General features: G+C 41.4%; 1 protein-coding gene across 1 annotated transcript in view; it reads right to left on the bottom strand.

Annotated features, from left to right (window-relative positions):
- Positions 1–947: 947 nt before the first annotated feature.
- The window catches only part of LOC147727987 (estradiol 17-beta-dehydrogenase 11-like), a 287990-nt gene continuing 265905 nt past the window's right edge, over positions 948–23032 (bottom strand). The window contains exons 6-7 of the mRNA XM_086961899.1: positions 18444–18560; positions 948–1550 (exon numbers count right to left, since the gene is read on the bottom strand). Of these exons, the coding sequence (XP_086818025.1) occupies positions 1460–1550; positions 18444–18560 (208 nt within the window). The 3' untranslated portion in view covers positions 948–1459. The remainder of the gene's footprint in view (positions 1551–18443; positions 18561–23032) is intronic.

Raw genomic sequence — 23032 nt, forward strand, 5'->3', positions numbered from 1 at the left:
CTGTGATGCTGAAACTATTGCGTCTTCCCAGCAGTGATCATTGGCGTATTGCGTTACGCATGTAGAATTATGACAAGCTGTATTTGAATTTTGGGCCCTACACACATAAGGCCTCATTACCATGTTGGGTAGACTTGTGTCTGCCGACACCGTAGCAGTCTGGAACTGTTCGACCTTAGGTCAGCAGTTCCGACCTCACAGTTTGGATGCGACCGCCTATAGGCGGGTTGGAAACATCCGTTTTGCTATGGCAGCTTGTGCTGCAGGCAGAAAAGGCTGCCATAGCAAAATGGATGTCTGGAAACAGCTCTTCCCCCTGTGGAAGGCACCGTGAGGTGCCTTCCACATGGTGCAGGGATGCTTAGGGGGGCACTCTATGTTCCCCTTAGGCACAATTGCGAAAGGTCAGAGGCGAAAGGGGTGCTGCTAGGGGCCCTCAAAGTCACTTTACGACAGCCTGGCTGTCGGAAAATGACATCATAATCCTGATGGCGGAGCGGAGGCTGGCTCCACAGTCATTAGGGGATCATGTTGTCTTTCTGATGCTCCGATGGGCTGAAGGAGACCATTGGAACACCAGCAGACGTTCCGTCTGCCTGTTGCCGCCACCCGCCACATTGTAATGCGGGGGGTGGACCACAGTGGTAGATGTTGGAAGGACCGCAACTGACGGTCGATCGGTCGGTCGCGGTCCTTCCGACATCATAATCAGCCCCAAAGTTAAATTTGACCGCAAATGTTTACACCTGTCAAGATTTCGCACATGAATTCCTGGCAGGTGTATTCCCATGTACATGTGCAGAGATCTCCACCATAAGGGCAGCACTCTCTGCATCTGTAAATCCCTCTCAAGTGTGGGAAACTGGATGTCCCAAGGAGTAGTTGTTTATTGGAAGTTTCTGAACGCCCACAAACTAGTACGTTTCGCAAATAATTCTCTATAAATATTAGTGATGTTCCATTTTTATTTCCAGTCTCAAAATCGATTTATTACTGCTCCTAAGTTTGTGGGGGTTAAAATGTTTAAGGTGGTCCCACCGTGGAATGCACATACGCCCACAGATGTGTGAATATTTGCTTAGATGTAAATTCTACCATGCTGGTGGACTTTCACTGTGTATAAATCCCTTTGACAATGGCAGCATTTGTTCACTCCTGATTCTGTGAACAGGGTCTCCTCTCAGGAACATAATCTTGCACAAGATGTTTTGTGAATTAGGCTGAGAGGATTTCCCAAATATTTATTTTCTAATACCACTATCAGAATCTCTGGCTTCATGGAATGCACTGTAACTTTTTTTGAAAGTTGCTACCATTTCATGAGTTTTATCAAATATTGCTAAATAGTTTCGGGCCAAATAAGGTGTGGCGCTTGCATTAAAAGACAGCATGCTCTTGTTCCTTGTCAGCTTTTCTATGGTTTCTAGATCAGCCTAGATCTCTCACAGCATAGGCTTCTCTATTTTTCTTTGCCTTCATATCGTACGGGACCATCGCAATACGCATCCTGTATTTTGTTGAGAGCCGCCATGAATCGTTCAGGGAAAATTCTGTGGGAAAATAAAAGGAGGTCAGAATCTGAATCTGTAGCATTTACAAATACTTCTTGTAGAAAGATATTAAAATGATCTTTACATGTGCTAACATTTATAGTGACATTGGCACTTTGTGGTAAGGAGTAGGGTTGAGAATCAATATTCCTTCTATTGTTTCTGTGTGAGGCAATGGAAATAAGTTTGCATATTTTTTATTACAGGGCCCAATTCACAAATATTTTGCTATGATTAGGTGTGACATACTCTTTTCACGATCCTGAATTCCAGAAGTAAGTCAGTAGTACTACAAAAGTACGTCAGAATAGAATCAGGCCCCATACATGCAACCAATTGACAAGGTCAATCCTATGTTAGCATGTAGAGTGAGCTAGAACCTCTGTTGAGTTCATGGGAGAATCCTGCCCCCACAGAAGAATTTTGTAAAATTGAATGAAAAATTGCGCAGTTGATTATAAAGTGGAAATCCTCCTTTCTGCACACCTTTTGTACTTCAAAGAATCCACTCTACATCTGTTACACGGTGGATAATCCCTGAAAATCTCCAGTGTTGTATAGTGTTGAGATCTCTTTTACATTCAATACTGTTTGCCCAAGATCCTTATTTTATTTTCCACTTGTCTGTATGGTCTAAATTACAATCTTAAATACTATCGCTTTTAAACATCCAAAAAGATATTAATTTAGTCCCCCAAATCACCATGGAATAATCAGTACATTATTGACTTGGTCACAACGTACCAGCTTGAAACTTCTGCACAATTATCTGTTTAATCTCAAAATGCTTTCTTAAATATTAAATTAAATACCTGACTTTGCCGCGCACTTGGAGCAGACATGCAGGGACTGCTGAGGTTAAGGATTATAAGCCCCGGGAGCCTTCCGGTGTGAGGTGTCTATCTTCATCACTATTTAGGTGCTTTACTGCATCAGCTGCGCACAGCGCACACTTGGAGCAGAGGTGCAGGGCTGCAGCGCTCAGGGACTAAAGCCCAAGGAGCCATCGGGTGTGGGGAGTTTACCTTCAGCACTATTTAAGTGCTTTACTGCACCATCACAGGACATGCATGGGCTACAATTGGCTGTGCCCAGGTAAAGCCCAGGCTAAGAGCGGGCGCGTCTTCACCCATCAGACCATTGACTGGCAGAGGCTGGTCCCCTCCTCATGGCTTCTTGATTTAGAGCTCGGCCGCAAGTACTGTTGCTATGTTGACTGTTACTTGTAAGATGACTTGCTAAATTGTTTGATTGTATTAGTTTCAAGGGGAAAAGCAAACTGAGTCAACCAAAAGTTAGCACTGACCCAGACGGTTTTCTTTGGACACCTTTATTACGCTAGCTGTGGGGATCATAGACAAGGAGATCCAATTAGCTGAAAGGCATCTTTTTCTTACTGCACTCTAGAACCACTATAGTTCAATCTGACCCTTCTGCACCAGTTCATGTATGTGACCCTGGGTCTGATATGGGCTGCGTTTCTGTCATCGGTGGCCCTTCCTGTCCAACCGAGGAATCCGTTTTTTCTACTCCACCCCTACAGGATATGGCGCTGGGAACAAAACGAAAAAAGCTGTGGCCTAATCGCAGGTCCTAGGGTAGGCGTTTCCATGGGGTTTTGTGTGGGTGTTTCCCCTATGGATTTTAACTTATTCCCAGATTTACAAGAACAGGTAAAGCTGAGAATGCACCAAACAGATATGCCTCCCCAAGAGAGGTGCAACATTCTGCAGCATACAATTAAAGAGGAAAACGCCTCTCAAGATTGTTTTTGTGCATGAAGTTGCACCTTCCTGCACAAAAACAATCCTGCCTGCAACACAGGCACCCTTGCACCATGGTGCAAGGTACGCCTATATTGGCGCTAGGCTGCCAAAATGATGCCAGTGCAAGAGAAAAGGAAAGGAATGCACTGCACGGGATAGATACAGCACATTACTGCCCTTTCTCTGTGATGCAGGGCAGCGCAGCAACTTGTTGTGCTGCCCTGTGCCACGTAAGTCATAAATATGCCCCTGTATTTTAAATGACATGCCAGAGAATGACTGAGATCCAGGCCTCTCGATGGAGATTATCAGCACCACACCAGTGAACAATGTCCCTTTTCCTGACAGAGGGCCCCAGGCCCTCAGTGTTGAAATGTGGAGGTAGCTGTATTGTCCTGAGAGTCATGTCAAGCCATTGGTCCCTTAACCCAACGACTGGGGGATGTCATATTCGATTAAGATATTAAGTTGGAACATTGCCCCATGTTGAGTAAATTAGCCCTAGATATATGGGTCAAAATATATGTACTTGTCCTGGTACAGGAAACTTGGGTCACAACCGATGATTTCTGCAAAGTTTTATCTGTTTTTTGGCCCCTGGAATACCCTCAGACTCCAGTCAAGTAGAGAAGGGTTTAACTTGTGGTTTAACCCTATTAGTGCCCATTGAAAATCCTTCAGTGCTAAGCCATTTAATGGCTTTTTGGAGTGCTTTACTTTATCATGATGTAATTTGTATAATTATGATTATAATTTTGGGAAACTATGTATTTTTGGTTTCAGTACTTCTTGTACCATCAATATATATATAAAACATACATTTATAAAAGGTGGTTGACAGGTAACTGTAAAAATGATGTGTAAATTACTGCGTTGGTAGGGTAATACAAAAAAGTGTTTTCCAAATGCAGATGTGCAGAAATATTTATTATTATTCTGTTTACTTACTGTTTTTTAAGGCTATCTGTCATACTATGATATAGATGTAAGGCACATATATTTTTTACATGTTTGTATTGTGCAGAATCTAAATGCATAAACCTAGCAGAATTGGTTCACAGTAGTAAAATGGATGTTTCAGAGACTCCTGTTAGTAAAGACATGAAAATACATATTTTATGCTGGTTTTGACAGCACTTTACGTGTTACAAAATGGCTGGCATGCTGTTTCGGCTGTTGCTGTTTTTCATATAATGGTCTCAATCTTGTTATTGGAAATGTGTTCAACATCTCAAAATGTATTTTCTGACTTTTATGCACAGTAGTGAGGCAGATTTTGTGAATAGGTTGCAAATGATTTCATGCATAGTCTCTTGAAGGTCACAGTCCTTGACCTTTGACCCTAAATGGTAGCTCTTGGAAGTGTGCAAAGGATGTATCTTTGTAACAGAGGAATTGTTTATGCAAAGTGAGGTATATTTGGAAAAGTCATTGTCAGATCTCACAGGTCAACTAGTCAAATTTTTGAAGAGGTTAAAAAACGTGACCTTTGACCCCTGACTAAACTTTTTTAGTTTTTATTCTGTTATCCGTGGATCAATTTCAGCAAGTGTGGTATTATTGGACTTGACAAAAAAAGGAAAAAAAAGTATTTGTTTTAATTTTTGAAGAGGTCATAATATTTGGTCGAAGGTGTTTATTACACTATGGTTAGATAATTTTCAACAAGTATTATAGTGTTTGAATCATCATGATAAGTACTTACATTTTGTCTTGGTTAAATTAGTATGGTGTTCATGTGATTTGACCTCTATTTTTACTGTACTAAGTGTTTCATGGTCATTAATCCATTACTGTTAGATCATTTGTTACAAGTGAGTCATTATTGGAATTGTCGTGATGAGTACTTACATCCTATTCAGTTACTGTGTTTTTTATTTTATTATTTATTTTTAGTGTTTTATAGAGCGCAAACTTGACCCGTGAAGGTATCAGAGCGCTTTACAAGGAGTTAAAAAAAAATAACATTTACAGACGTGAACAAAAAGGTATAGACAAACAGAGGTATACGAAAATGATTGGAAGGGGCAGGGGTGCTGGGCACATAGGGGAAAGAGGGACACTTGTGTGTGGCTACAGATGTAGTTAAACAGTATAAAACCCCACAGCTTCTTGGTGGGGTGAGGTTGTTTGGAGGAGGTTATGCTTTTTGACCTTTGACCTCTAATTGTACTTGTTTAGGTGTTTCAAGGTCGTTATTGCACTATCCTTGGATCATGTGAAAGATTCACAAGAGAGGTCTAGGATACAATACCGCAGTTATTCATATCTTGGGAATATTGTTGGCTTTTGGTGCGAAGATCAAAGGAAACATGACCCCTTAATTTCCTAAATTAGTGAAAGAAACTTTAACAACAAACAACTGCATAAAGGTTTGATTTGCACACATTGAAAAATAACGCTCAACCAAAGTATCGTGATTTACATATTCCTTTATTTTGATTTCTTTCTTCACAGTAGCCAATGCCTTTCGTCCTGTTTAAGAACTTCTTCAGGGCTCATTAACTGTCCTCTGGGTAGTGTATGGTTTCTTACTCAGGTGCCATCCACCTTGTATTTATCCTTTCTGAATGACTGGGATATCATAATCCCCAGTCGAAACAAAGTACTTCTAATGTTCTCTTCTATATTTTCTCTTTCGAGGTGATGGCAATATCAAAGAACTGTGCTTACGTATTAAAGTCCAAGTTTTAGCGTCTATTTATCTATAACACTTCTTAGGTGAGAGCAAGCCATGGTCGACTCATGAATCTTAAAATATGTCTCAGGCAGAGTATCCCTCCTTTTGTGTATAACGCCGTCAAACAAAATATAGAAGAGAACATTAGAAACGCGTTGCTACTGTGAAGAAATAAATCAAAATAAAGGAATATGTAGATCACAATACTTTCGTGGAACCTTATTTTTCAATGTGTGCAGATCAAACCTTTATGCAGACCCTTGGATCATGTGTTACTAGTGTTGCATTATTGTAATTGTCTTGAAAAATACTTGCATTTTCATTGGTTTAACTGGTGTTGGAGGGATCATGTCTGTTGACCTTTGACCTCTAATTTCACAATTCAAAGTCTTCCACGGTCATTGAACCATTAAGGTTGGATCTTTCCGGCCCTACAACCCCCTACACCTCTACTTACCTCTGATATCATTGGTCTCCCTTCTACAACCTCCAGTGCAAGGCCTGCAGCCGGTTTGTCAAAAGAAGAAACTCAATTGAGAAACATTAGGCGCCCAAGACTGAATTGGCATCCTGCACTCAGCCACCCCTGTGACGCTGGTGGTGTATGTTCCATGCTGCTTTGTGCCCCAGCGCTTGTTTTAACACCCAAAGCTTGGCTTCTGCAGCCGATCTTACCTGTAAGCAGTGTGGCTCCAGGTACCTCTAGTTTCCATTGAAACGCATTGTGCCGAACTCCGACTTTGACCTCGGCAACCAGCCACCCCTGTGATGCTAGTGGTGCAGTTTTGGTACTCGCCTGACCCTTTGCCCTTCCTGACCTTTGGTCCCTAAGACTGGAACAGGAAGTGTGGTATTTACCTGTTCAACCGTGATATTGTTTTCCACATAGGATAACACTGAACGATTCTGAAAATATTCTACGTGTCAACTTTTGAAAGTGGAAAGTACTTTTATTTTAAAAATCTGATTGCGAATATCTAAGTCTTAAAATAAAATACAAATAAAGTATATTTTCTAAATTGGTGTGGATCTCCTTTTTGAGTCATGCGTCTATTAGTGATCATGGTTGTGCAATAAATGTCTTACACTCCTCTTTGTGAGGCCTACAGTTCCTCGCCCACACCACCACTAATAGAGTATTTTGGGTTTTATATTGAGCCCTGTACACTTATGAGGAACCCCTGGACTCTGTGTATTACCACCTAGTGGCAATATCATATACAGAGCCAGCTTCCTATACTTTTTCACACAATTCACTTTAAAATCTCCACTCAGTTTACAGTCAGAGAAAGAAAAATAAACACCAATGCTGTAGCAATTTGTCGAAGACATAGCCAGACATTTGAACTCTGTCTGTGAAACACCCTCGAATGTAAAAAAAATAAACACAGAACTTAAAGGCATCTTTATTTTTTTGTAGAACTTTCCCAACCCATAAAAAATGACACAAAGTGTGAATGAGTGTGCCACCTTTTCATTGAGCTATTCACCTATTCCTACAATCAAACACCAATGTGCACAGTCACCTGTAGATCCCACTGCTTTAGACATTTGGTTATTGTTGGTTATTGTTGACAAATGAATTGCTAGATTTATATCTACAGAGTGCCGTTTATTTGTGGTACTGTTAAATGCCCAGGTTTTAGACAGGTTATTCTGCCCCCCCCCTTATTTGGTTAATCTCAACCAATATAGCGGTCTGGTATGTAACTCCCCACAGGTGTCAAAAGGCACCCCCACCAGGCAACATGCAACAATTCCGACAAAAATCTGACACAGACAGATTCAGCTGTACCCTGGGCATGATTGGTACAGTAGTTTGCTTCAGGTACATAAAAGTTCACTGGTGGCATTATCACCTTAGACAGCCTTCAGAGGCTGAGGCAGGAATAGTTCTGCTCTGTAAAGGAAGGGAGTTGTAGTTTATGCAACACAATCCCTATGTAATTTCAATACCATCCATCCCCATGGCATGTGAATCCGAGTTTAAAACATTCTCAGCTATGTCTGGATATGAATCAAGCAAAGCTAGCTATAGTGTTCTGAAAAATACCTTTCAAGTTTTCCTAACACAAGTCACAAAAAATCTTTTCACAATTGCTTCAGGTTTTCCACATCTTCTGAAGGCTGCAGAACAGAGCTAAAAAAAGTACTTGTGTCAGGATCATGTTTATTTAGGTCAGGTAAAGCTGAGTGCAGTAAATAAGAGAATGGAACCATGAATGACTCTACTCCACTAGATCCCACTTTGCCATGCAATATTGTTCAAACAAGTCTTCCTTCACCGACCTTCTCTCCACTTGTAACTCCACTTTCAAACCAGTCTCTTCTAGCACACGCTATATTTGTTTTCACCTCTCCTGCAGCTCCACCTAATCTTTTCGTACTCTCACTCTACAATTTCACCTCTCATGCAGCTCTTTGTACAATCTTCTGTATCTCTTTGAGTCTCCTTTCCTGCACCTATCTACACATTCTAACCTCTCCTACAACTCAATCATGTCTACTCTTCCATCACAAGTGTCTTACCCATTGTCAAGCTTTTACTCATTTGTCCTGTGTTAGCTTAGCAAGGATGCCATGGACCCTGTGCAAGAGAGGAAATGGCCCCTTTGACTACAGTTGAGGGTAGTAAAATCAGCATTGTCAGGGTTCACTTGGCTGGGTGACACTGCTGTATAAACTCACTTCATTTTGCACATTGCACTTTGTCTTCTGGAATTGTACCTTGCAATCAGCTCACAGGCCACAGAGGACACCAAAGACCAGGAAGCCGAGCGCGCAGCGGCAGGAGCCACACATGTCACCGCAACAGCGCCAGCCCGCCTATAAAGTGAGCTTCGCCTCCTGCTACGAGGGACGCATGCGGGCCAAGGGCTGTCCCGTCTGATCCCGTCAGAGCCCAAAGGAGACTGGACTGGGCCATGGAATTGTCATTTTTAATATAGGTGTATTTATAATTTCATACTTTTTGGACTTCAAGTGTATCTTGCGAAATTTGGACTGTATGCTATTTCTAGAGTATAAGTAAAGTATATAGGAAATTTGTGGGGCTGACAGAATGAGTATACAGAAAAAGTTAACAAGGCAGGGGGTAGTTGGAAGTCTAGATGCCTTCCTACAGAGGGCAGAATGAGCCCTGATACATGAAATAGCTCTGACAGAGCGTAGATTGTCGCTCGATCCCCTACCATACATTGCGACCCAGGGCGCTAGGTGAGTCCACTTTGCCTTCACAGCAGAGCCATCTTGTGCCCCCCATTACCAGACAGTGTGGAAGTAGAGGGGGTAATGGTCCTGATCATATTCCTATGCAGGTAAACCTAGCTGGGTAGAGTTATAAAATGAACACAGGGAGGCAGACTGCTAATAATCTAGCTCATTCAAACATAGAGAGAGGTAAATTACCGGTGCCTAGACACCTGCACCTCCCCCCGGAAACTACACCTTATACTGGGGTCTTAACTAATGTGCCCTTACTCCCTCATGGAGAAATCAAGCACTGGTCAACCCTGAAAAATAAGGCGCTACACTATCTGAGCACAAAGACTGGTCATTCCAATGTGCTGTTCTCAGAGTTCAAGATGGTACGCCGAATTCCATGGGTTGGAAGTTCCATTAAGTTGCTCCCTGGGGACTGCGTAGTGATTACCTTCAAGTCACCGAATTTGGTCAAAAACATATTAGGTATGATTATCCACTGTCCGATTAGAAGTAATGGGATAAGCATGGTCCCACTGGGTTTCTTTTACCAACCCCCTCTGGCATCACAAAACCCTCCAAAAATAAGAAATGTCTGAGGCCCATTACAGCAGAGATATGAATTCCCAGTTTACAATTCCTTTGACCCACTTTATACTTTGGATGAGGTTGATGACTGGTATCCTTTGTTGACAGGGGGGGAAGGCTGGGAAAGGGTAGAGTCTTTAGTCCTTTAGATCCACCCTCGTATGTTGGTACACACATAGTGGAAATGTCAGAGGCAGCTCTACCTATGGTGTGCACAAAGGAACTTGTTAGCGGGTTTGGCTGCCATATTGGTACAATCTGAGCACCCCACAGGATTGCTTGTGCCCTCTCGTATGGGTACCCCCACGGCTGCTACAATGACTTTTGTTAGCTCTACACCCTTGCCGGCTATTAATACCCGCACTGTCATCTCTTTTAAAGTATCAGGATTACGTACCAAGTTAGAGAATCCAGTATGGGTCGAATTTATAGAGAATATCGACATCCTATGTCTGCAGGAAACTTGGGCAATTGCCCCCCTTCACATAAATGGTTTTAAAATTTTACACACCCAGGCAGTGAAGGGCCTGAGAGGAAGACCAAAAGGTGGCATTAGCACTTACATTTCCAATAGGTTGTCTCTAAACAAAATTGATTTTCATAAGGGGGACTGTTATTATCGCCTAGTTGAACTAACATTAAATGCAACCCATTGCATCATACTGATAAATCTCTATAACAATGTTCCTAAGGATGGCCTTGGATTAGTGATAAAAAATATAATGGAGGCCCTGAAAGTCATATGTATGGGGAATGCCAAAGATACAATGATAATGCTGGTGGGGGACTTTAATTGTGTTTTGTGTAATCATACTGATGATAGAATGTGCGGCTTGTTAAATTAAGTAGAGAGTAGTACCCATTTTTGTCACTCTAGGGTGGGGGATCTGTTTAATGAGCTTATCTTTACATTGGATCTTGCCTATGTTAATGAATTACTGGCCAATCCTTCTTGTATGCCACATACATTTAATGAGAGAGGGTTTGCTACCACTATTGATTTTATTTTAACTTCACGTTCTCTTGCACATATGGTTCTCTCCTTCAGGGTAGGAGACATTAGTTTAAGTGATCATTTCCCCCTTTCTTTACACCTTAAGCTACCTACTTATAGAACTAAGATGTCTAATTTGCCACCTCGAGTATCGGGGAATATAGCTCTAAGTAAAATAAATGGCTACACACTAAGGTGGGCCAATATAGACGCTGATTTACTGACTAAAAATGTGATAGTGAATTGCAAGGCTGCATTACACATTTGTCTGAGTGACTCAGCGTCGAATGCCGCCTTTGTGCATTATTTTAATGATATTTCCAGGAAGGTTAAGAACTTGTTGACGGCTCAGCATTGCAATAAACCGAAAAATTCTGGGTGGTTCAATACAAAATGGACAAGTGCTTATTCCAACCTAAAAAAAGAATTGCACAGGCAGCCTAGATCCCCAACTAAAATTAGGCAGGCTAGAGCGGAATACAGAGGGGCTATTAAAGAGAGGAAGCATACCATACGAAACGAAACTTGGGACTCCCTTCATTGTGCGGCCCAGCAGAAGGATAGCACAAGGTCTTAGAAGGTTCTGAGGACCCCCTTTTTATCTCCTGATAATGGCCCTTCTGTTGAAATATCAATTCCAGAAGAAACTTGGATTAGTTATTTCTCCAAGGTGTATAGTGATCAAAGAAATTCAGGGTGGCAAACGGTTGATACCAATACAAGTAATAGTGATAGGGTAAACTTGAAAATTACCTTGGAAGAGGTGAATAGGGTACTGGCACTTAGTCTTGGTGGTAAAGCCCCAGGACCCGATGGGGTCCCAGTTGATGTGTTTAAGTTTAATGTTTCTTTATGTGGCCCTATTCAAACTCAAATCATTATTGCCAGCATAAAGTCATCATTTACCGTGACCTGGGTGCAATCAACAATAATCCCTATCTTTAAAAAGGGGGATCGCCAGAACCCAGGGTACTATAGACCGATCTCTCTTCTGGACTCAATGGTCAAAGTGGTAGGACGAGTCATTCTGGAACGCCTACAAGATTGGGCAGAAGACACCCACACCATGTCAGACCTGCAGTATGGATTTCGTGCTGGGCTCGGTACAATGAAACAGAGTTTAAATTTGTCTATTCTTATAGGCAAATATACTAGAGCAAAAAAAGGGAGCTTTTTTTGGCCTTCGTGGACCTCTCTGCAGCTTTTGATTCTGTTAGACATAACAGGCTGTGGGAGGTCCTTGAGACGGTAGGGGTAGATCCCCAAATGATCTCTTTTTTAAGGCGGCTGTACAGCGGAGCTAATGCCAGTGTTCGATATGGTCTGAGGGGCAAATGCACTCAGGATTTTCCCTTTAGGCGAGGGGTTAAACAAGGCTGCGTGCTAGCCCCTTTTCTTTTTAACCTCTACATTAATGGACTAGGAGAAGCGTTACTTTTGAAGGGCAAAGACTTTCCCCAAATTTGTGGCACTTTATACCCACACTTCTTTACGCAGATGACACTGTGCTGATGGCAGGCACCCAAAATGGCCTCCAGAGAGACTTGGATAGATTCAGTGATTTTATGAAGGATTTAGGTCTTAATACCAATATCTCCAAGACCTACGTTATGAGATGTAGAGAAGGGACACAGAAGATACGAGAAATGTTCATAGACGGGAAGAAGTTACTTTCAACTAGAAATTTTTCCTACCTAGGCATATTATTCAATCAGCATGATTCATGGGTTCATACCCTATCTGCAAAAAATTTGTCTTTTTCTAGATCAACATCAGCTCTAGTCATTTTTTCCCAAAACACTAGGTAGGAAACCATCCCCAGAACCCCTGCAAATATATAAAGCAAAATGTATTACAATGGCACTTTATGGGGCAGGGGTGTGGGGTTTTGCAAATACTATCCCACTACAAATAGTTGAAAACACTTTTTTAAAGTACATTTTTTCTGTACCCCCGAGCACCTCTTTGTTTGTCTGCCATGAAGAGCTGGGTCTTCATTATATAGCTGACGTTATAAAAGTAGAGCCAATACTCCTGTGGCACAGAGTTTGGTGTAAAGAGCAGACCAAGCTAAACAGGGAGATCCTGAAAAACACATTGAGGCTAGAGGGAGCTGTAAGGATTCCATGGATCAGATTTGTCTGTGACTTCATGAACGATCTGGGCCATCCAGAATATTTTTCAAATCCTACATCTATGATCGAAATCCCCAGAAATCTTAACCTATTGGAATCTGTCAGAGCGGCAGGGAAAATCTCTTCAATTAGCGTGAGACAACACCAGCTGTTACGTACAACATTGGGGATGGAGCCCTATTTATCTTATGTTCCCGGAATGTTCAACAGACTCTTTTTAACTAGTCTCAGACTGGGAAATGTACACAGGCTAGTGACATTCCCTAAAATGAATGACTGGTCGTATGATTTGTCACTGTGCCCCTGTGATAACATTTCCCCTAATCCACCATGCACTTAGTCCTGTTCTGTAAATGTTATACTGAGCCAAGGAAAGTTTGGATTATTCCTTTTTTAAAAGATCAGGGGCTTAGACAGTGCCGCCTAGCCATGTTTTTACTCCAGCTACTGGAAAACTAGCATATAGCCCGGAGATTAGCCAAGTTTTTAAAGAAGGTGCTCCAACTCAGGAGTTGTACAATTACTGAATTGTAACTAGAGCATCTTGTACAAATTGAACTGTGTTTTATTGTTATATTGGTGTAAATATTATGAAATGTAGGTGCTTTTATGTCTGTCTTACAAAGCAGCCGAATAAAGCTTTCCTTGACTTGACACTGCACTTGCTGCACCGGTGCATTCTTTTCAGCCTTTCACCTCTCCAGTAGCCAACTCTCTGTGTTCACTCTCTTTCATTTTTCCTCACTTGCAGCTCTGTCACTTTTCACGCTGCAGAAATCCCTCTTCCCCCTCACATCTTTGCAGCTCACTTTCTCTCTGTCTCCTGCTCCATTACTGTCATCTGCCACCACACATCCCATGACTCAAGTGATCTGTCCCACTTCAAAGGGTGACCAAGAATCTGATTCTGAGAGGTGGAAACCAACTTTTGAAAACGAGGCCCTCCTGACATTTAAACTAACTGAGAGTCGCAATGATGTTAGGTGCATAAAAGGGCGAGCTTTACTATGAAATTCACATACAGGCCCTTTTCAATGATGCTCATTATCTTGTGAATAAGAGTAATGGGTGAGAAAATGGAAGTTCTGTCAAAGAGAAGTGATATTCTGCATGGCCTAAGGTATATTTGGTGTGTGCAGTAGTATTATATTTAGACACAATCTTGTTCAATTATGCTCTGCTACCTGAATGCAAGTATAAAGCTGCAGATCATGGTTACTTATGGTCAATTATAAACAGGAAAGGAACAAGACAGCAAGAAATAAGGTATGCCATGGGAGAATGGCAGTGTCACATGTAGTTATAGCCCTTTTCAATCATGTGTAACTGCTTTTCTGCAAGGGCAAAGCTGTATACAATGGAGGGACTTGATGTGATGAACTGTAAGGAAATGGAAATGAGGCCATCATCTGAGTTACAGTAGAGGTTAACATTACTATTGAATTCAGTCATCAGTATTAAAAGTATAGTCAGCTATTCAAAACTAACAATGAAAATATATGTAAACGTCTAAATAAACATTTCACCAAAAGAAAAAACAGCACAACAAAAATAAGTCATGTTGGCAATACCAATATTGTTTTAAGCTATCTTTTTCAGTTTATGAAACTATATATGACGGCAATGCTTTATAATTTACCTCAGACAGTTATTACAAAATGGGCGACTCTTTCTACTGAAAGGTGCACTGTGTTTCCTTGTCCTTCTTCTCTGTCAGCATACTCCTGCCATGAGCAGTCAAAAAGATACGTTAGCCCTCTCTCTGACAAATTTCTCTGGCAGGGATTTGGGTGTGTTGGAGAGAGGTTGGGTTTTTAGGAGCTTGTGAGCAAATTACTAATCTATAAACTTTTTGTTTTTTCAATGCTATACATTCTTATTTTGTGAATATATAGCGTGTGTTAGGATACATTTTTAAAATCATAATAATGCAAAATTGGGCAGTGTGAAGGAGGGTTTGGATTATCTATCCATCTATTTTTTTTTAACCATAGTCCTCACCAATTTTCTGGGTGTGGGAAGTAATAGTTAATGATTTTTATCCAACAGAAGTTACAAAACTAAGTCTTGTGAGGGAGGGTGGTACATTTTCCACCTGTGCTTTTTTTTAAATTAAGAACATGAACACCAAACGATTTAAGATTGACACAGAGGATCTCAGTTCACATTTCCGGATGAAGCTCCAGATATTAATTAAGAGGGTAACAGTGACATTGAGGTGGATTCTGGAGAGGGGCAGGAGTCCAGCAGTGGGCAAGAGAGTGTAGGGGATGATAACTTTGGTGAGAGTAGAGAAGGAGAAGAATTATCTCAAGGAGATATGTCTGAGACTGTCTGGGATGAAATTGCACCAGGCAATGATAACAACAAATATTGGATTGAGTTTACTATGAGGAATCCAGGAGTCTGGAAAGTTCCACCACATAATTCCCCCAGTTGCATATTTGCAATTGTTTTTAACTATGGAACTGCTTGTACACATAGCTTGTGAAAACAAACAAATATGCAAGACATTTGCTGGACGAAATGGCAAAATGGATCAGTGAGCATCACCATTCACGGCTACACCGATGGATGAATGGGGGCTTGACTGGAGGCCTCTTGAAAAAATGGATTGGTTTATCTATTAACATGGGCCTCATAAAGAAACGTAACGTGAAACATTACTGGGATTTGCTAAACCCTTCTCAGGCCACACCTTTCTTTGGGTAGGTCATACCATTGTGGCAACACCTTATTGTCACAAGAATGCTTTACAGAAATGACAATGTCACTGCAAAGGTAGGGGGAGATGAAGGTTATGACCCGTGGCATAAGATTAGGCCAGTACTTGGTTCACTAAGCCATGCTTTCAAGTAGTACTATGTGCCAAAACAGGTGATTTGTATTGACAAATCAACGATTGCCACTAAAAATAGGGTAGCTTACATTAAATACCCCACCAACTCAGGGTGATAATGGATTCAGCCCAGATCTGTGACTGGGGGTGAGCATCTGAAAAGTTTCAGCGCTCTGTCCATCATCTCCTTGTATTTGCTTTGTTCGCCCTAAGTTGGCAGGGTATGCCCAGATGTGGGTCCCTTGCTCACTTTGCCACTGGATTTAAGCTAGCCTGGCTGATGAGGGGAGTTCTTCAAAACAGTCCTAGGATGCGTGTTTCTGGTCCAGGGAAGACCTGGCTTGGCAGTTTGGGCTGGCCTGTTCCAATCAAGAACAGGGTCAAGACATATTTGCATATGACTGAGTCTGAGCTGGGGTGGCGAAGTGAGCTAAAGAACAATGATGGATTCAACCCAGATCTGTGACTGGGGGTGAACGTCTGGAAAGTTTAAGCGCTCCGTCCATGATCTCCTTGTGTTTGCTGTGGGCTGGCAAGAGGAACAGAGTAAAATTGAACATACTGAAATTGGGCATGGAGCTCGGGGGACTGGGTCTGCTGGATCGGCAAATGTATTACTTTGCAGGTTTGTTACATTATACGGTGCAGTGGTGAGCCGTCGGCCCAAATGTGGAAAATAAATTACTGGCGGGGTGGGGAGACAGTGCGTACCACCCAATGTACCTAATGTAGGGTGCAAGAGTCCATAGTCCATAGGGACTGCCCTTTTTTTGTCCGTCAAGTTGCAGAGGTGTGGGTGTAGTCGGCCACGTGTGCGCCTTACGCCAGGCTACTCCCACCTGACATGGCTACTGCCTTTCAGACATATACAAACGGTGATAGATATTACACAGTGGTTTGAAGGGGCTGCACCATGGCTGGAGACCTATACCTAAACAGTAATTTCCTCACGATGGGAAAAGCCCAGGATTTGATTCAACTACAGCCGGGTTAGCTTTTGAAATATGCTAAGGCGTCCCGCATGGCTTGTGAGGTCTGGACAGATTTCCCTGCAAAGCCGGTGGAATCATAGACACTGCGGCTGATGATGGATCCTGTTTCCAGTAGGGGCCTGATATCCTACAACTATAAAACCCTGGACATGATGGTGGTCTGGGATAGGTAGATGTGTGACTTACCTGTGCCACTTACTGAGGGAGAATGGACACTGGCTTGTGAACATATCAGGGAGTAGCTAGTAATGCACAGTGCAAGCTTGCCCAGTTTTTATTATTTACATCGAACCTACTGAACACCGCAAAGGTTACACAGAATTACTGCATTGAGGTCGGCTGTATGTCCCAGAGGTGGGTCAGATGTGTCGTTTCTACATATGACGTGGGAGTGTGGTAGGCTGCAGAGATACTGGTAGGAAGTGCTGCGTGCTCTATCGGAAGCCATACACATAAAATTGGATGCATCTGTCAAGTTTTGCCTCCTAGGAGTGCTCTCGACCCCCAAAAGAGGGGCTAAAATGAGACAAAGGTTTGCGCTACTAGAGTTGGTACTGGCTAAGTGGTGCCTTGCCATCCACTGGATGTAACCTAGGCCACCCACCGTCCACAAATGGATGGCTGACATGCGCGAATGGGGGTAGCTGAGAATGACATTTGCAGATAGTAAATAGTACACACTGAGGAACATGCAGACAGTAAAATGGAAATGGGGGGGCTATGATGAAAAACCCGGTAACTGTGGAGCTGCTTGGGGATCCCAAATGCCACCTCAGATCTGGTCTATGATGAGGCAACTTATTTTTGGGGAGTGCCAGTTGTTGGGGACCTGGGGAGGGCCATAGATGCGAGGGATTGCAGCTGTGGATCCGAAACACTCCAGGGCAGGGGTATGAGCACCCGGATGGCTGTGTGTATGTGTGTGTGTAAACGGACTGAGGTGCTTACAATAATGGGGGGCTACCCATCTTGCCCCCTCCTCCCGCTTCCATCTTACAAAATGACCAATTCATTTAGCCAGCACCTTGTGCCTCTTGCACAACGCAGTTCACAATGGCAAATTTCTTTCATACAAAGCAAGAAAACTTTTTTTTTTAACACACTTGCATTCTTTGCCAGAATTATAAAGTTATATAAGTTGACATAATATTCCAGGAGGTTAAACCAATTTCTGTATGGATAGCTTGTATCATAGATAATGGTGGGAGGCCTTATTAGATTTTCTAGGCATCTGTTCTTCATTTTATTCCAATCAGGTTGGCGAACTTAGGCTTATGATTTGTGCCATACAACATTTGTCGTGGAACAATAGTCTGGTAGGCTGTTATCACTGTAGTTATTAATGGCCCACCAAAGTCTCTCTTAAATATCTTTAAGCGCCCCACAGTTGTACAGGTTCTAATTTTTAAAGAATTTAAGTGGATTTTCCTTTGTAAATTTTTAGTGAACATCATATCCAAATGCTTATAGGAAGAGGTCTCTTCCACCGACATATACCCAATGGACCACCTATAGGTTTTGTTTTTTTTCCCTCATAACCAAAATGTTTGTTTTATCCCTAATATTATTAAATCATTTGCCTCGATTTAAGATACAGGAGTATGCTAAGGCACACACTATGCTCCACAATACCCACACTTCATACAGGAATAACTGGGAAAAGCCCTACTACCTTGGTGAACAGGAAGATGAACTCACCTTTCCATGAGTACAAAGAACCTCACTGAAGGAGGGGCAAAAATCATCTTCTTGTTGGTCAGTATACCATTCATGAGTTCCTTTACAACATACTCAGGCTTCAAGATTGGCCATAATCTAGGATTTCAAAAAAAGTTATTGAGTCAGAATATATGGGCAACACATTTTTGTAGTTTCAATTTATTTTAAATATTTCCAAAATGGGACATATAACTCTACTCAGTTCCCTATTGAAGATTTAGGGCCTGATTTAGAGTTTGGCGGATGGTTTACTCCATCACAAAAATGACCGATATCCTGTCCACTGTATTACAAGTGCTATAGGTCCATATAATGTACTTTTAATACTGTGGACAGGATATCTGTCATGTTAGTGACAGAGTAGCCCGGTCAGCCAAACTCAAAATCAGGCCCTTAGTCTTAAGGTCATATGATTCAGGCACCTGCATACATCATTTTCTTTCCAACACACCTGGACCTAAAGCTAATCGTGCCGATCCACGTTCTAACACATAAACACCTATAACAGTCACTAAAGATAGTGTAGGTAAACTATGCCAGACAATGGTTAAAACATTCAAGTCTTTCAGCTGTGAAGGAACATTTTTTCCCTAATTAAAGAAAACATGTATGTTTCTGATTATCTTCTAGGACCACTTGCTACTAGAATAAAAGATTAATGGCAACAGGAATATTCACCATTTACAATGAGCTAAACAAATACTCAGAAAAAGAAGCTGCCGAAAGAAAGAAAGAGACGCGATCGGCGGCATGACTGACTTTTGGACGCGGATTTAAACCGAGACGGGTGTAATCGCCCAGGAGGCAGTCTAACCCATTTATGATGGTGCCCTCCTCCAAACAAATGACTACGTGTGTAGGCTGAACTTTAAAAATCACTTCCTTTTCAACCTGAGAACTGGCGATTTAATCCTTTCATGCAAACCTATGTCACAATCCATTTTTGAAACGTATGGTAATCAATTTCCAAGCGCAAATATTGTGCTAAATGAGAAGATCCCGCCTTGTCTTATTTGTCAATAAGAATATTAGTGCTTAAGCGACCTGAACCATACGGTTAAAATTTTAAAGCACACTGTATGTGCTATATGAGACGAAGCTACTCTGCCATTCTTGTTCAGTATTAGTGGTGACAGTATTCATAAAGTTTTTTATGAACCCAGTATTGAATTCCTCCAGTCCGTCCAGCTTTATCTCTAAAAGTACAAGTGGAGAACGATCCACCACTTCCATGGTTTGACTACTGGACCTCATGGGTGCTAGAGAATTTTCAGGGAACAGGGTGTAACATTGATCTGATGACTAATCAATATCCATCATCCACCATCTCCCGACTCTTGAGATAGGAGAAGCCCACCCACAACTTTCTCCGTCCTGACGAAGACCCGACCTGTAAGGAGCACTATCCTACGTCTATTCCGGGTCGAAACGTAGACCACGTAATCCTTGACCTACTCCGATCCCAAGCAAGACATTTACAGCTCCAACGGAGTTAGGCCTTTGTTTATTAGTAACACTCTCGGACTCTTTTTGAGCCTCCTGTGTGGCCTTCTATCTAAAGGACCACATGTACGCAGTTTTGAAAATTTAGAATGATGATTTGTCACTGAATGACACTGATTACCCTTACCCTTTTGACACTCTCCTCACTCACACCCCTCCCCTTTCCTGTTGTGTATGTGGGCACGAATATTTAAACTTGTAATGTTTATAATATGATGTGTCATGAGTTATAACCTTTGATTAAGATGAACATGCAAATCCAAATTAAATTCATTTGCATTCAATAGCTTTGCTCTCCGAGTTTATTGTATATTAATTGTATTAAGTTTGCATCATTTGTTTTGGTCTTGGACCCCTTCCTTTCATGCCGAAAGAATTAGGCAAGTAGATCAAGACAATTTGCAAGCAGTCTTTAAAGTTATCAACAGTTGAATGCACATGCTTTCTAAAAGGGTGTATTCATTAAACCACATTCTGTCATCACCCGTAATCTAATACAACAGGATTTGGGGTTATTACCACATGGACAAGCTCATTTAAGAGCTATCATACAATTAAATTGGACATTCCAAACACTTAGGTCAAGTTTTATGCCTACTCAACTTTTAAATGAAACATCCATTTTTGAAACTTACAATTTAACTTTAACACAGAAAACAATGACAAAGAAAGAATCCACATATATACTACTGATTTTTGAGCAAGTGGAAAAAGCGTCATTTCAGTTAGTGACAGTCCACCAGTGACATGGTTAATACATGGTACAATTTCTCTACTGATTACAATGTTTAATTTTCATGTCTGCCCAAAAAATAAATCAATAGGCTTGTATGAAACCATGCACAATTCACAATTAGACCATTCATGGAAAATTCCTTTTTCTTAGATATGTATAAATGAAAATGAAGGCGATCCAGTATATATCAGTACAGCAAATTGCAGAACCCCCCAGGTTATTCTATTTTGTGTGATACTATAACGTAGCATGTAATGTTCAGCGCTTTGATGCCAGAGTTAAGTTGTGTTTAATCTGTAACTTCCACTCCATCCACCCCCACACACCATGACCTCTTAAATAATAGCTCTCATTTATTTTTAACAAATGTTACTTGTTGTGGGCTGGAATCTGGCATGCCATATGTGATAAAAGTTTCAAAAACAATGTTGTGTTGTGGAAAGACTTGGTAACTGCCACCTCAGAACATAATTGGAAATATCCCTTGGCAGAGTATTGACATAAAGGACATGCATTTTGGCAACGTAAGCAAATTATTGTCAGTTTTGCTTCAAAAAGACGATTCAAAGGCTGTTAGATACGCAACATCTGATATAATTTGCTGATATTGTGCAAATGTTATTCAACTCATCTTTGACAATTGGTGTTGTATATTTTTTTAAGAACATTGGATCTGGCATGGTGACTGGATTTAAAGCAGTATTTGGTCTGATACCATCATTTTCCACTCTTTGTTCACCAGCCTGTCTGGAGGTTTTCCAACCATTGTACTGCTAATAGGCTGTGGTATTGTCATCCTTCTCCTGTTCTGCCAAGTGAATCGGCAACATGGTGTACAAGTATGCACCTGAACACAGATGCAGAGAGACTCTAGCACATTATTTGCGATACGCACGGCATTACGAACTAAGCGAAAACTGGATGTATCCATTTGCAAATTGGATGCTACATGAGTGACTCCTGTATTCTGCTGCATAAACTTTCTAAAGGTAATTATTTTGGGACTACATCTGGAACAGCCCAATGCCTTATCTTGAATGGAACGCTATGCTGCAATTAATTCAAACGCACCAGAGACAATGCCAAGCAATGCATCTTTCCCTTCAATAGGTTGCTGACTATGATAGACTAGTCTCACCAGTGGCACTTTTTGATGCAACACTCTAAGTGGCTTGATTCATTGTTAATGTTCGAGCCTCAAAATGAAGAATTTGCAACATTACGTATTGCCTATAGATGAGCAACCAATTGCTGGTCCATAGAATGTTTGAACTGACGACAACATACATGCTTTATTTGGTTTCTCAAAGGATCACAAGTATGATATGTGTGCCCGCGATGATATCAACATGTTGTCTGATAAGTAATGAAATCAACATCTGAGTCACCTGGAGTCCTGCATCCAGCCTATGTACCATAGAAACTATACTAAGAACTGGGAGAATGGTTTTAGAACAGAGGGCCCGATTCACAGAACTAACTTAGGAAAAAATCCTAAATTTACTACTATTTTGGTAGTCACAGAAGGCACTTACTCATTTTGGTATTCACAGAAGGCACTTAATCATTTCGGTATTCACAGAAGTTAGGAGTGCCAATTTTAGGACTCCTAAATGCCTTCTGTGAATACCGAAAGTCTTAAAGTTAGGACTTTTCTCAGTTTAGGAGTGGTGCAGTTAGGACTCCTAACTTTAGGACTCCAAAATGCCTTCTGTGAATAATGAAAGTCTTAAAGATAGGATTTTTCTCAGTTTAGGAGTAGTAAAGTTAGGACTCCTAACTTTAGGATTTCAAAATGCCTTCTGTGAATACCGAAAGTCTTAAAGTTAGGATTTTTCTCCGTTTAGGAGTAGTAAAGTTAGGACTCCTAACTTTAGGACTCCTAAATGCCTTCTGTGAATACCGAAAGTCTTAAAGTTAGTATTTTTAACAGTTTAGGAGTAGTAAAGTTAGGACTCCTAACTTTAGGACTCCTAAACTGAGAAAAATCCTAACTTTAAGACTTTCTGTATTCACAGGAGGCATTTAGGAGTCCTAAAGTTAGGAGTCCTCACTTTACTACTTCTAAACTGAGAAAAATCCGAACTTTAAGACTTTCGGTATTCACAGAAGGCATTTAACCGCATCGCTGCTGCGGCGATTTTTGCGCTGTGCGGCATTTTTCGAATTACCGCGATACATGACGAGCTCAGCTCGTCATCAGCACACGCCACCCGTGGCTGATGACGAGCTGAGCTCATCATCAGCATTGAAGGGGTTAAGAGTCCTAAAGTTAGGACTCCTAACTTCTGTGAATACCGAAATGAGTAGGTGCCTTCTGTGAATACCA

Source organism: Lissotriton vulgaris, chromosome 3_1 (assembly GCF_964263255.1).
Source record: "Lissotriton vulgaris chromosome 3_1, aLisVul1.2, whole genome shotgun sequence".
Lineage (NCBI taxonomy): Eukaryota > Metazoa > Chordata > Amphibia > Caudata > Salamandridae > Lissotriton > Lissotriton vulgaris.